The sequence below is a fragment of the Ranitomeya variabilis genome, chromosome 7, assembly GCF_051348905.1.
Source record: "Ranitomeya variabilis isolate aRanVar5 chromosome 7, aRanVar5.hap1, whole genome shotgun sequence".
In the NCBI taxonomy this organism is placed as follows: Eukaryota; Metazoa; Chordata; class Amphibia; order Anura; family Dendrobatidae; genus Ranitomeya; species Ranitomeya variabilis.
The window spans coordinates 230,255,136-230,268,749 of NC_135238.1; the positions used below are offsets into that span (position 1 = coordinate 230,255,136).

The 13,614-nt window shown below is 46.4% G+C and overlaps 1 protein-coding gene across 1 annotated transcript in view; it reads right to left on the reverse strand.

Annotated features, from left to right (window-relative positions):
• Positions 1-13,329, reverse strand: part of LOC143784615 (unconventional myosin-X-like) — a 98,855-nt gene extending 85,526 nt beyond the window's left edge. The window contains exon 1 of the mRNA XM_077273078.1: positions 12,907-13,329. Coding sequence (XP_077129193.1) covers positions 12,907-12,927 — 21 coding nt within the window. The 5' untranslated portion in view covers positions 12,928-13,329. The remainder of the gene's footprint in view (positions 1-12,906) is intronic.
• Between the last annotated feature and the right edge of the window lie 285 nt (positions 13,330-13,614).

Consider the following 13,614-nt stretch of genomic DNA (forward strand, 5'->3'; position numbering starts at 1 on the left):
CTGCGCTTGATACAGGAGTGAGCCCAATCGCAGCACAACTCCAGTTTCTCGCTCTCCTCCTTTGCTCCTTCTCCCCTCACAGTCTCCTACAGACTGCTCTGTCAGGAGCTGCAGAACCAGCCGTCTGCTCAGCTCCAGGTCTCCTCTTGACTGACTAGCTAACTCCTCCTCCAGCCAGAATATATCTAGGGAAGCTACCCTGAAACCGGGTTCAGAACTCCCCCTTCTGGCCTGGAGTCAGAACAGTGTTGTATGTACATGTTACCTGTTAAAGGGATCCTCCTCGCTTCCAGGCATGGCATTACCCTCCCCATGAGGAAGGCAATACAACTGTAGCAACAGTCTTCCTGGGGTGTTACAGTGGCACCATCTGTGTTATACAGCCAGCACAAGAGTAACTGCTGCCGGCAGATCAGCTCTGATCACAGTTGATTAAGGATCATAGGCGTTGCAAATGGTGGAGGTGCCACTTCTAATGCCAATTGACCCCCCACAACATAATTACAAATTGGCAATGACAGCCATGGGAGGGCAGGAGGAGGAGAACTGCAGTCCCCTGTGTCTGCCATGTTTGTAGATCTCTAAAGTCTGTGGCTGGTCTGGACCTGACCAATTTCAGCAGGATCGAACATCCATCTGATCTGTACGGGGCCTCCTGAGCTGTGTGGCAGCGACTTGCGACTTTCTACCTTCCCCGAGACGAGCCGCATATTTGGGGAAGTCAGGAAAGCAAACTAAGCTGCGGGTCGGAGTGCTCGTTTCCCATAGCAACCAATCAGCACTCAGCTTTCAAGTCTTACAGTGCTCTTTGAATATGAAAGCTGTGCTGTGATTGGTTGCTATGGGAAACAAGGCCTTAGTGAGATATAGATATATATTTTCTCTTTTTTCCCCCCTTTTTCATACTCATTATTATCCCGTTTATCTTACGTCCATTCTTTTCCTGGTTAGAAACGACTGATAACAGGAAGCGCCATGTTGCATTAAACCACACAGTAATAGCAGTGCCCCTTTAAATTAAGCAATATGGCCGCCATCCTATTAACACAACGCTATATAAACGATAGTACAAGGATTTGTTTGTTTGTTTGTTTGTTTTCCCCTAAGAAACTTTCCCTTCTGGTCGGGTGACCGTGCTGTGCGGACAATGGTGGCATTCAGCTGGTGATACATTTTCCTCACGGCGAGGGCATCACATTGCTGTATTGTGTGTGACGCAGACAATGAATCGTTTTATGGACACGGTGAGGACTTCGGTTTGGTCTCTTTTGTAAATAATTTCTTCCTTGACTGAACCGTGAGAATCGTTTTAGTCATGGTGGAGAAAGATTCTTTATTCAAGAGCGATAGATGCAGCGGCGTTCATCAGCCGCCATATTATCATGTGACCAACATCATTCAAATCTACTCCTCAATATACCACACTGAAGCGTGACAAGAGCAATCACTCTATAATCGGAAGTTCGGCAAATTTCTGACATATTGGGCATCAATTCGTCATTATTTTCAGATCTCTGCTTGTTGTCAGTGAATTGAATCATTGTTTACATCAAAGAGAATGAAAAATCTGCCTGGACCTTCTACTTCTCACAACTAATGTTGTATTAATATTGGATATAGTCTAGATAAGAGCACAAATCACTCTTCAGTGCCAATAGTTTGCTTCAATGTGTCAGCGCAGTTGAATCTATCAGTCTGGAGTCCAGGCAGCTTAGCCAAGAGGATCGTCTAGACTGGGAACAGCTAAACCTAAGGCTTCTTTTACACATAGTGTTTTTTGCGGCCTGTTATTGTGGGCAGTATCGCCGCAATTTTCATGGTCTGACGCAACAACGCACTGCAAAAAAACTTGAGGATCGCCGTTTTCCAATACTATGGAAATAGTATTGGAAAAAATAAAAAAAATAAAAAATGGCGTTCCTTAAAAACAAAAGTCACGGCGCATCGCAAAAAACAAGCTTCCGTTGTTTTTGCGTCCCTATTGATTTTCTGTGAAAAAGATCGAGCAGGCTTAATCTTTTTTCATGACCGTAAATACGGCCCTCATGGCCATGCGGCACAGAAAGAAGTGACATGCTCTATGTCCAAAAAACCATGCACAGCACAAAACAGGGATGACAAAAAATAAAAATAAAATCAATGTGTGTGCATGAGATTTCTGAAATCTCATAGGCTTTGCTGGTAGTAAAAACGCAGCTTAAAATTTGCAAAAACAAAAAAACGCAGCAAAACGCATAGTGTGAACTTAGCCTTATAGAGGAACAGCACTACACAGTTCTAAGTTAAGAGGTTTCAGATTTAATTTAAGGCTGAATATTTCCATTCTCATTGGTTCTCCCTCTCCACCTGCTTTTTCCAGAGGGTGCTGGATGTCATATGGTGACACACCGTGGCGTTTTGGTTGCTATAAATCTGGTAGTGCCCACCTGCCACGCGACTATACTAACCCATGCATGGGCACAACCGCTGGGGTCATGCAGTAATAACACTGCCCCCATTGTGCACACTTCACCTGCCTTTTGAGGTCAGGTTTGCCCGTTTTAGCCACCCTTATCAGGTGCAGACCACCACCTGTAGGGTACAAAACTAAATGTATAAGCGGTCTCTCTTCAAAACCACATGAATGGGGGTCCCCATCTTCTTTGTAATCAATTGGCGTAACAGAACTTTGAGATCCTTTAAATGAATTTGAAAAATGGAAAAAAAAAAAAAAAAAATGTAAATAAGCAAAGTTTTTTGTTTTTTTTGGCGCAGAAATGCCGACCCGCAAGTTCACACGGCAGCCCCCGGATGTATACATTCCAGACTGTGACTTATAGAAGTGTTTGGAAATACCAGATCTCATTGCAACATAAAAGTATTCAGGATGTCAACAATTCTGCCTTTCAACATGAACAGCTTCCTTTACAGAGGGAGGGACTGATGGATCATGTCCATGTGTCTCCCCTGTGTCCTGACCCCACTGATGTCCTAGTAATAGCCCCCCTCCCTTACATTTCCTTCCACTGACTCAGCAATGGCCTCTCCTGCTATGTCTGCATTCCTGGCACACTTCATTCAGCATATGAAGGGTTATTACCAGCATTATGGGTTAAGTGCCTGAGCATCCCAGATTCCCATGAGCAGCAGTCTGGATCCATATTTTTAGGAAAGCTGGGTGATGCTCAATAAGCAAGTGATTGTAGTCCCAGATGGATGGGAGATTAGGACAAAATACTACTTCATCAGTAGCCAAGAGGGGGAGGGGGGCTGAGAAAGCTGAATAGTAGCTCCTATAGCAATTATCATTCATCTTTCCAAATGAGTCCATTCAGCTTTTCCAGACACCTGTATGGCAAAAGCCATTACAATCCCATCTCCTATCCTATATTATTCAGTAGATTCATCAGGGATCTGAAAAAGCTGGATCTATAATGAACAGATATGTACAGCACCATGGAATTAATGGTGCTATATAAATAAATAATAATAATAATAATAATAATAATAATATGACTGACATTACATATTCTAGAGCAGCTGTGACCCAACTTTTACAGTCTCCTGATTAATGCAACTATCCAGGCGGACCACCTCATGCAGAGTTTAAAAAGCTGGGTGAAATCTAATGACAACTTGGTCTGTATTACAGGTTCAACAAGGGTTGTCACCAAACTTTCCCAGCCTCCTGATTAACGTAAATGAATAACCAACTTGGTGGACCATCCCATGCAAAGTTTAAAAAGTTGGGTGGAATCTAACAACAACTTAATATATTACTGCTTTAGCAAGGATGATCACCCAACTTTCCAACATCCCTGAATGACTAACATTGCAAAGAAATGGAGAGAGAGATACATCAATTCCAACTAGACAGACCTGCTACCTAGGACTGGGTAAAGCTGGGTACAATCTATAATCTGCAATACTAATTTTTACCAGGATTGTCAGACAGATTTCCAGAATCCTGAATGTCTAATCCATTTTAGCAACATGAGACGACAATGCATAAGTGCCAAACTAGGCCAGCTTTAATATCAGTGACAGAGTTTGGGAAAGCTGGGTGTTATCTATAACGAATATGATTAACATTACAGGTTTGTCACTCAGCTTTCCAAGACTCCTGAATGAGTAATCTGTCTAGCAAAGCACAGCAATGGGAGACCAGGATACATCACTGTGCAAATAGACATATACGGTAATTTAAGAACTGGATCAGAGAAGGATTCTTTAAATCGGTTATCACCCAGCTTTCCAAGACTCCTGAATAGCTTATAGGCCTGGTCTCACAGCCAGGAATGTATCACTGCCCAACTAGTCAGACCTCCAAGGCAGATCTGTAATAATAGTGAAGATATTACAAGATATGATGGAAAGCTCCGGCCAGATCGGAATGTGGTCCAACCTAAAATGGTGACAGATTTACATTTTGCCTACAAGAAATGGGCAATTATCGAATAATCACAATAACGGATTTCTGGATAAACAGCGATCAGCTGGTGGTCTGTACGGCGTGGTGCGTGGCCCGATAACGTGGAACGCGGGGAGAGGCCATGATGGAGGAACCAGACATAACACAGCGACTTCCATCATTGCAAATCACAGAATGAATAAAATATGAGTTTGAATCTGCTAATGGAAGAGAGAAGCTGGGGGAGGGGAGCGGAGATGGGAAAACGTGGGGGATATTCCCAGGGAGGTCTGGTACAATGGAGAAAAGGTAAAGCCTGGTGGGAAGACAATGTCACATCATTAACCAATACTGCAATATACTGATGAAGCGGAATATCGACTGCAGGGGGTGTTTTTAGGGTACGTTCTTTATGCGATGTCAAGAACGCGGCGGCCAGATGTTACAGCGTAGTGGATGGGATTTATGGAAATCCCATGTCCTGTGCGTCTGTGTACCTGCGGATCACCCGACATGCGGCACGTCTTTCACACCCGCGGCATGTCAATTTCTCTTGCGAGTAAGTGTGCAGATTTTCCCCATAGAGTTGCATTAATGAAGAAAATCCACGTGTAAAAAACGTAAATTGCGTGTCCGCTAATTTGCATAATAGGTGCGGACATTCTGCAGCGCCATAACCGCAGAAGATCCTGAACGTGGAAACGTACCACAATGCAAGTCTATGGGGAAAACCTGCATGAGCAAAGGACATGCTGCGGATCTGAAATCTCAGATTGTGTTGCCAGACCCATGTCTTATTTCGCATTCGATGTAGCCGTGTGAGGGCTCGTTGTTGGTTTGTTTTTTTTAAAGTGGCGAACTGTAGTTTTTGTTGATATTATTTTTGGGTTATAAACATTTTCATTGAGTTTTTTGAAGGCCGTGCACTCGTGCAGCAACAGATTTTCTACTTCTTACTGTATTTTGTCATCACCTTAAGAGACTTGAACCTGCGATTATCTAATCACTTGTTCTATACACCGCAACAATTCAGTACACAGCTAAAATAATGGTTTCCTATGAATCTCTGTCTGTGGCCAGGCTTAACTGGAATCCCTCCATGGAAGTGATGGGAGCCTTCACCAGATCCCCGGCTGTCATTGAAATCGGGACACTGCCACTTAAATCCCACTGTAGGAGAATGACCATGGCATTTAAGGGGGTGAACAGCAGCGATTGACAATAGCGCCAAAATCTGCGCCCCTAGAGGTGGATGTGAAGCAGAGTCTGATCCATACACCCACAGGTACATCACACCGTGAGAAGGGTTTAAAGGGATTGTCCATTATCCAGGACTCTTATATTGATGACCTATCCTTAGAATGGGTAATCAAGATCGGATCAGTGGGGGTCTGTTATCCAGCACCTCCAATCTACACGCTAGTCCCGTGGTGTCTGGGAAGCCAAGACACCACATTAATGGCCGTTCTCAGGAGCTGCATCCGATCTGATATTGATGACCCGTCCCAAGCTACATATTATTTTCTTAGATTGTTTCTGCAATTTATGTAAGAAAAAAAAATCCTTTTGTCTCACTTGCAGCAGGACAACTCAAACAGCCCTCCAGTGTGAGGACCCCTACCAAACAGCCCTCCAGTGTGAGGACCCCTACCAAACAGCCCTCCAGTGTGAGGACCCCTACCAAACAGCCCTCCAGTGTGAGGACCCCTACCAAACAGCCCTCCAGTGTGAGGACCCCTACCAAACAGCCCTCCAAACAGCTCCTTATATCCCAGCTTCCAAGGGGCATCTAAATGTGATACAAGGGGAATGTGGGATATTAGGGTTAGTTGCTTTTTAAGTATTGGGGTTGTGCAGCACCCCCAGGTAACCGGTTGCTGCAGTGATGTTGCCTTCCTTTCGGGGAGGGTGATGTCACGCTTGGCGGCAAGGGGGATCCTATCAGGTAAGGCACTCACATTCAACACAATCTGAATCTAGGCCAGGAGGGGGAGCTCATGACCCGGATTCAGGGGAGCTCCCTTACACTTTATGTATCCTGGTCTGGAGGAGGAGCCAGTCAGTCTCAGGGAGTCAGAGAGACAGTGGAGGGAGACAGTTGGTCTCCACTAGCTGAAGGACGTTTGGAGCAGACCTGGGGGCTGAGCAGCCACGAGGGAGCTGCTACCCCTGTAAAGAAAAGGAGAGTTGAATTGTTGAGGAGCTTAGAGGAAAGAAGCATAGAGAAGGCAAGGGCTCAGGAGGGGGAACAGCAGAAGGACACCCTCAGAGTCAGAGCGCAGAAGCCGGGTACCGGGAGCCTGAGGTCGTGTTGTTCTCCAGGACGTGTGACAGAACCGGAGGGCAAAGCACTATATGTCAAATGCCTGTAACAAGTCTGAGGTGAAGCAGTGACCGTGAGAGCCGGGTCATCTAAGAGATCCTATAAACAGGCTCAAACTGCCTATCGTACAGACATCTGTCTTAGGACAGGAGAGAGGGGACTTGCACTGAGCTTCAAGCAGCAGGAACCTAATTAACTAAACGGCGCTAGCAGGAAAGCCTGACGGACCTCACCTGGTAAAGAGATCTCTTATTGCCTCCAAGCCGGCCGGACCACAGCTACCCTGTGCTTGGTACCCTGGACTGAGGACTACTACTACTACTACCTCTGCTTCACCTTTGGGATGCGTTACCGTCTTGCTGCAACATCATCACCCCAGAGGACCCCTTTAAGCAGCATCGGTCCCTACTGACTGAACACCTCAGGTGACGTCACGAACATAGACATTACAAATTCCCTTAAAGACCTTTCCCTTTAATTGGACGCCCAGGGCCACGGACCAGGTCGCTGCCACTGTGACATCCCCTTTAAGACCGACCTCGGTACCGAGTACCCCGCTACCCTAGTAGGGCGCTCCAGTTGTCTGTAGAGCAGATTCACTTCTGCTCTTTGTGCTAGGAAATGTCACAAAATAACAAGCAGATCTCCTGTCACTGGCCCCTCGCTGCACTGCCGGGCTTCTCACATCCTACTTTTGTAAGTCCAACAATGGTTGAAACGCCTGGGTCCATTATCACAGCATTTATTTATACCTAGAGCCAAAGCATTTCTTCCATAGAGGGATATCCCAGCCGCAGGGGCAGAGGCCGGCATCCCAGATGCAGTGGGCCGGCATCCCAGATGCAGTGGGCCGGCATCCCAGATGCAGTGGGCCGGCATCCCAGATGCAGTGGGCCGGCATCCCAGATGCAGTGGGCCGGCATCCCAGATGCAGTGGGCCGGCATCCCAGATGCAGTGGGCCGGCATCCCAGATGCAGTGGGCCGGCATCCCAGATGCAGTGGGCCGGCATCCCAGATGCAGTGGGCCGGCATCCCAGATGCAGTGGGCCGGCATCCCAGATGCAGTGGGCCGGCATCCCAGATGCAGTGGGCCGGCATCCCAGCCGCAGGGGCCGTGGGCGGCACCCCAGATGCAGGGGCAGGGGGCGGCATCCCAGCGGCAGGGGGCGGCATCCCAGCCGCAGGCTCAGAAGGCTTTTTAATACAATGACATAGGAACAGAACTGGACTCCATGTTATACAGGTCACCAGTCTCGTTGATGCTGTGCCCGCTGTAATATATCCTTAGCGTCTGTATTATGGCTGCATTAGTATTTTAGCCTCATTGAGGCCTTAGGCTACGTTCACACGATCCGTTTTTTGCTGCGGATCCGTAGCGGAATTGCAGCTACGGATCCGCAGCCGTTTTCCATGCAGGGTACAGTACAATGTTACCCTATGGAAAACAAAACCCGCTGTGCCGACGATCCTTTTTTTCGCTGGAAAATCCACGCGGATTTGCCAACGGAAAAAAGAAGTACCATGTCAATTCTTTCAGCGGATTCCGCTGCGGGTTTCCAACAGCACCAATAGGAAACTGCAGTTGGAAACCCGCAGTGGAATCCGCAGAAGAAAAAGGACACAAATCCGCCGAGAGAAGCACCGCCGTTTTCCACTGCGGATTTCCCCGAAAAAGGAACGGAAAAATCCGCAGTGAAAAACGGATCGTGTGAACGTAGCCTTAGTGTAAGTCCTCAAGGTGTTCAGAGTCTCATTGTGATCCACAGAGAACCGAAACAGAGATAATGAAGTCACAAAAAGTTGGAACCAGCTGGAATTTTTTGCACCTTACCCGTCACGGTACCTAGCGTGCCCCCATCACCTGCGTTACCTCTGCCTGTGATGTGGCAGTGGCACACGCCGGTCTATGACAGCGCCCATGCGTAGTGGTCAAAAATCGCACCAGATTGTGCCAATTTAATGCTGTGGATTATGCTAAACATCAATGATTTTGAATTCCAGATTTATTTTTTTTTCAGATCTCCAGCACAATCCGTAATATCTTAGATTTTATCGCATTATCAACTCCACCGCCAAAGCAAATAGGAAAAATTCTAAGAAAATCCACAATTGGCATAAAAATCCGCACCACAGGAGAATTACTGTGCGGAAATCTTTACCAACACGTGGAAAAAAAAAAAAGCTAAAATCCGCTTCACTTCTCCTGTACGCCGCTTCCAATGTTAGTGAATTTAACCCTATGTCACCCACGAGAGATAATTGGAGGCTCTGGAGGAGACGAGTCGGGACCGGCAGGTTTTTTGGAGGTGGCAGCTGGTCGCCCCAGGAACGCGGCAGCATATTTGCTCCAGACCAGGTTGGTATAATTGGCAGCGAATCCACGAGCGGCATTACCTAATGACTCCCAGAAATATCAGCCGGGACTGAAATAGCAGAAGGAATGGCCGCCGTAATAATACATGCAATCCACACGGCTCACTGTAATCCCTTCATTGCCCCGGGGGATGGAATTTGCTTCTCTTCTGACCAGATCTGTGTCATTATTACTTGCTAAATCGGGGACTATAAACTTCTTATGAAACGATACTGTATTATCCCTGTGAGCGCCTGGAGTAATTCATCCGACTTCTCACTGCCAGGTTAATTGGCAAACTTACAAGTGCCAGTGCGACCTCCCCCCCCACCCAAGGCAAAGAGTCTGGTTCCTGATATCAAACTTTATAACGCCCGCTAATCCAGATAGGATGTCATCTAGAGCAATAGGGGCCGAGGGCCAGGGTGCCCAATAGGGCTTCAGTGCCCAGGTGCAACTTCAACCTCTACGCTCCCCTTTAGTTACGTCCCTGGTGCCAGACCCGGGATCAGGCAACAGTCTAAATCTAATGTGCTCCATCAAATAACCAGAACTGACAGATCTTGCTAAGAAAAAAAAAAAAGGACTTTTTTGGGGACTTAAAACTTCGAAAAAAATCCTGAATGGTCCTTCTAATCAAACCCTGCATGAAATTGTGCCTCTCAATATCTCCAGGGCCTTGGGATATAGATATATTTTAATTATACAATCATCTCACCATAAGAATTTTTGATATTCCAAAGCCGCAGATGAACGATACATTGACGACACTATTTGTACAGCAGAAGAGGCTTTGACACTGCGGTCAGTGACCCCCAATTCCTGTGGGATACTGCACTCTCCCAGGCAGTATATGAGCTGGCCCACGTCCTGCCGTATGATAATAGACTTCAAACAGTGACCCCTATGGTAGTTAGGAGGAATACACTCCAGGAACTAAAATGCTTACAGATCATGCCATAACTTTTGAGGATGTGATAAAAATAAGGGCTGGACAACTCCCAAGGGTCAGGCTGCCTAAAAAAAAAAATTTGTTATCCCAAAAAAGTTTGTGCACCTTTCCTATTGATGTGAATTGGAGATTGGGTTAATGGTAGATAATACAAAAAAAAAAAAAAATCAGACTGTTTCTATAGGAATGTACTTGTCTGTATTATAGAAGAAAAGGGACAGAGGAGGCAAGTGGGCCACAGTCAGTGAGCTAGTCAAGGACATTGGCCCTTTTCAGATGATGTCCATGTCTTCCCCTTCTTTAAAGCTGCAAATAGCTTTAAAGGGGTTTTGCAAAATGTTAATATTGATGACCTATCCCTAGTGTGGGCCATCAATACCACATTGTCAGCAGGGGGGGGGCAGTTTCCAATATCCTAACCAATCAGTTGATTGAAGGGGGTCATGGCTCAAAGCGCCATACATGGCTTAGTGGCCGTGAACGGTAGTGCAAGTTCTCTCAATTCAAATCAAGTGCTTGGAAGTGTTTCCAGGAATCAGACACTATAAAGCAGACAGATAGGTCATCTATATTAATGTCTTCAACATGGCAGCCATAAAAAAAAAAAAAAATTATAATCGGACCATACTGTATCTCCATACAGAATCAAACGTAAAAAAAAAAAAGGCATGTTTTATAGCATCTAAGTGAGAACATCTCCATGTGGTGTTGTATAGTGGCACCATATGGCGGCACACAAAGTGCCTGCTGCCTACAGGCTCACACATTACATCATTTTCATTATCATCTCAGGTTCACCCGTCATCTAAATGAAAACCTAACACATAAAACTATTAATCAGCGCGAGATTTCTCCGGACCATAGATAGCGACGTAATTATTTCCACCAGCCATATCAGGGTTTTTTCTTTGTTTATTTTTCAAGGTTTAAAGAAATAAATGAATCAAAAACCTAAACTTTTAGCCGGGGAACAATATGACAGCGGTTATCGCTCATCTAGACCGGAGATGAATGGCGGAGACATGCGAGGAGCCAGATTTAATTAATTCTCTGCACAGCCAGACAGCAGCTCTGCAAAATGACCAAAGTGGCCACGTTCAGGAGCGAACATCCAGGTAAAAAAAAGAAAGAAAAAAAAAAAGGGAATAAAGACCAATAGACAGGGGAACAACGAAGGACAACCAGGCATGACGAGAGAACAAAGCCTTCTCTACTGACAGGCGAACACAGGCGGCGAGGACTGGAGATGAAGCCCCATCACTGCACTGCAGAAGAGGAGGCTCATCCTTTGTGCCAAGGCGGTTTCACCTTCATGCCTTGTAGGCCATGGTGCCACCTAATAAAGTCCTTTCCTGGAAGGGACTGCCCCTTCCCGATGTCAATATTTTAACCCATGTAGATCATCTGGTCTTCAATGTGACAAATGCAGGATTACATAATGATAAAGTGTCACCTGTGAGCCAAAAAAAAACAGAAATGGGAGCAGTGACATCCCCAAGATGGAGGCGATGTCACCAGATCACGCGAGAGGTCTCATTAGTAGGCTAAAGTCACCACCATGGCTGAAAATGGTGAATTTGAGCACTTTGATCTCGTTTCTTACAGAAGTCGGAGGTTGGTGCTATGACACAGTCTGGTGGTCTTATCGGATATTGGGCCACTAGTGATCAGACACGTCTTGAAGATCTAGAACCCCACTTCATGGCTCCTCGCTCTCCAGTTGGGTGAAATGATTTTCATCCCACAGGACGTTGAATGAAAGAAAGGCAGTAGAGAAGAGTAAGAGGATTTGCAGGACAGTGGCCATGTTGGGGGGTCTATGGGCACCAGCCCTACCAACCTCCTCCTACCTGCCGGCATCCCTGGCACCTCTCCCGATTAGTAGGCCTGGTGCACCATCATGCGTGCCTCAATGACGACGTTATGCCAACTAATCAGAAGAGGCACCGGAGATGCCGGCAGGTAGGAGGAGGTTTGCAGGACTCCGCTCTTCAGATGTGGCGGCTGTGAAACTTTTTGCTCATCTCAAGGTTTAAAGTTACAAAAATAGTGCAAAACACATTTTATGGAGATCTACAAAAAGGTAGAAATGCTGATTTAATGTAAGGAAACTTTCCAAGATGGAAAAGAATTAAGTGACACAAGGGTCAAGATTTGGGGCCAAAATCGCATGACCAGTTGTGCCATCACGACCCATTGATTTGCCACCACTTTTGTATCATATGTCACATCCTAAGTCACTGAATTTATGACGCGAGTCAAATACCATAAAAGTGGCCATGTGGTCTCCTCACTTGGCTGACTTATTGGCCCCCTGGTGACATCACACTGTTACAGTAGCCCACAAAAAATTACTGTCTGACAGTCTCAGAGTTCCCCTTTAGATCCTCTGTGGGCATCTTCCCCATCAGTATTGCACACCTCCAGGTTGTGGTGTAAGCGCAGTGTTGGGCAGGCAGGATACGCTGGTCACGCTCACACTTTCTCAATATGACTTATTCCGTAACCCTCAGTGGTGACGATAAGTGATGTAGATAACGGAGTCCTGCAATGCAGCTCACAAATTAGTGGACGTGACCTCTACAGTGTCCTGTCAGGATGATGGGTGTGGTGGTACCCCATCACCTCGCTCCCAGGACACCCACCCACTTCACGTAACTACCACCAAGCAAATTTACCACCACCTCCGATTTCTTCTGATTGCAAATTATTTATTTTTCCAGTGCGTGGACACAAATGCCCAAAACTGGAACATTTTTTAGGAATTAACTCCCAAATCCTGGATCATTAAATCCACAAAAGCAGTGTGAATGGTGACAATTGACTACTTTATGGAAACTGCAGACGTCCCACCGCCTGGAGAACATACGTTGTGTCCCGCACTTACCTCCATGAAATACTCATCCATTTTCCTACGAGTTCTGCAGATTCGCTATAATCCAGGGTTCAGGTTTCACGAAATCCAAAAAGAAGAGTCAATATTTCAAGGCTCAATATAAAAAATTGCTTCCAAATTATCACCGGCACTTGATGGGATGTAGGATACGGGTCGGAAAGATCTGGTTAGTGGCCACAGTCCATGTGCTGGTGCCCGTAGGGTTAGGCTAGGTTAGTATCCAACTCCTGATATTCCAATACAAAGGGACGGTGCGGGCAAATCGGAGTCCCAGCTCCACCGGTGCCCTTTGTTCTCAATTAGATGGGTTAATTGGGGGCATAAGCAGCAGAAGCCGGACCTGCACCCCACCTCTGTGTGCAGGAGCAGCATAGCCTTCAATGGAAGATCCTCCAAGACGCACTCACATCTCCTTGTGATCCTGCATTGACCAAGGCTTTAACTGAACTCAGCTGCTCCCAGACAGCTCCTCCTATAGAGGCCAGGCCTGCGAGCAAACCCCTCCTGTGCTGCTGCTGCGTCTTTCCCCATACAGTCACAAAACCTCGCTGGGGCTCGCATTGTGTGCGAAAACCCACAGACGCAGCATAACCGCGGTTTCATGACTTTTTGCGGCTTTACGTACAGAAGGCTGCTGCAATGTTTCCTTCACGTATAATGCTGTCCCAGAAAATAATCAGCAATTTTCACCCGCCGCAG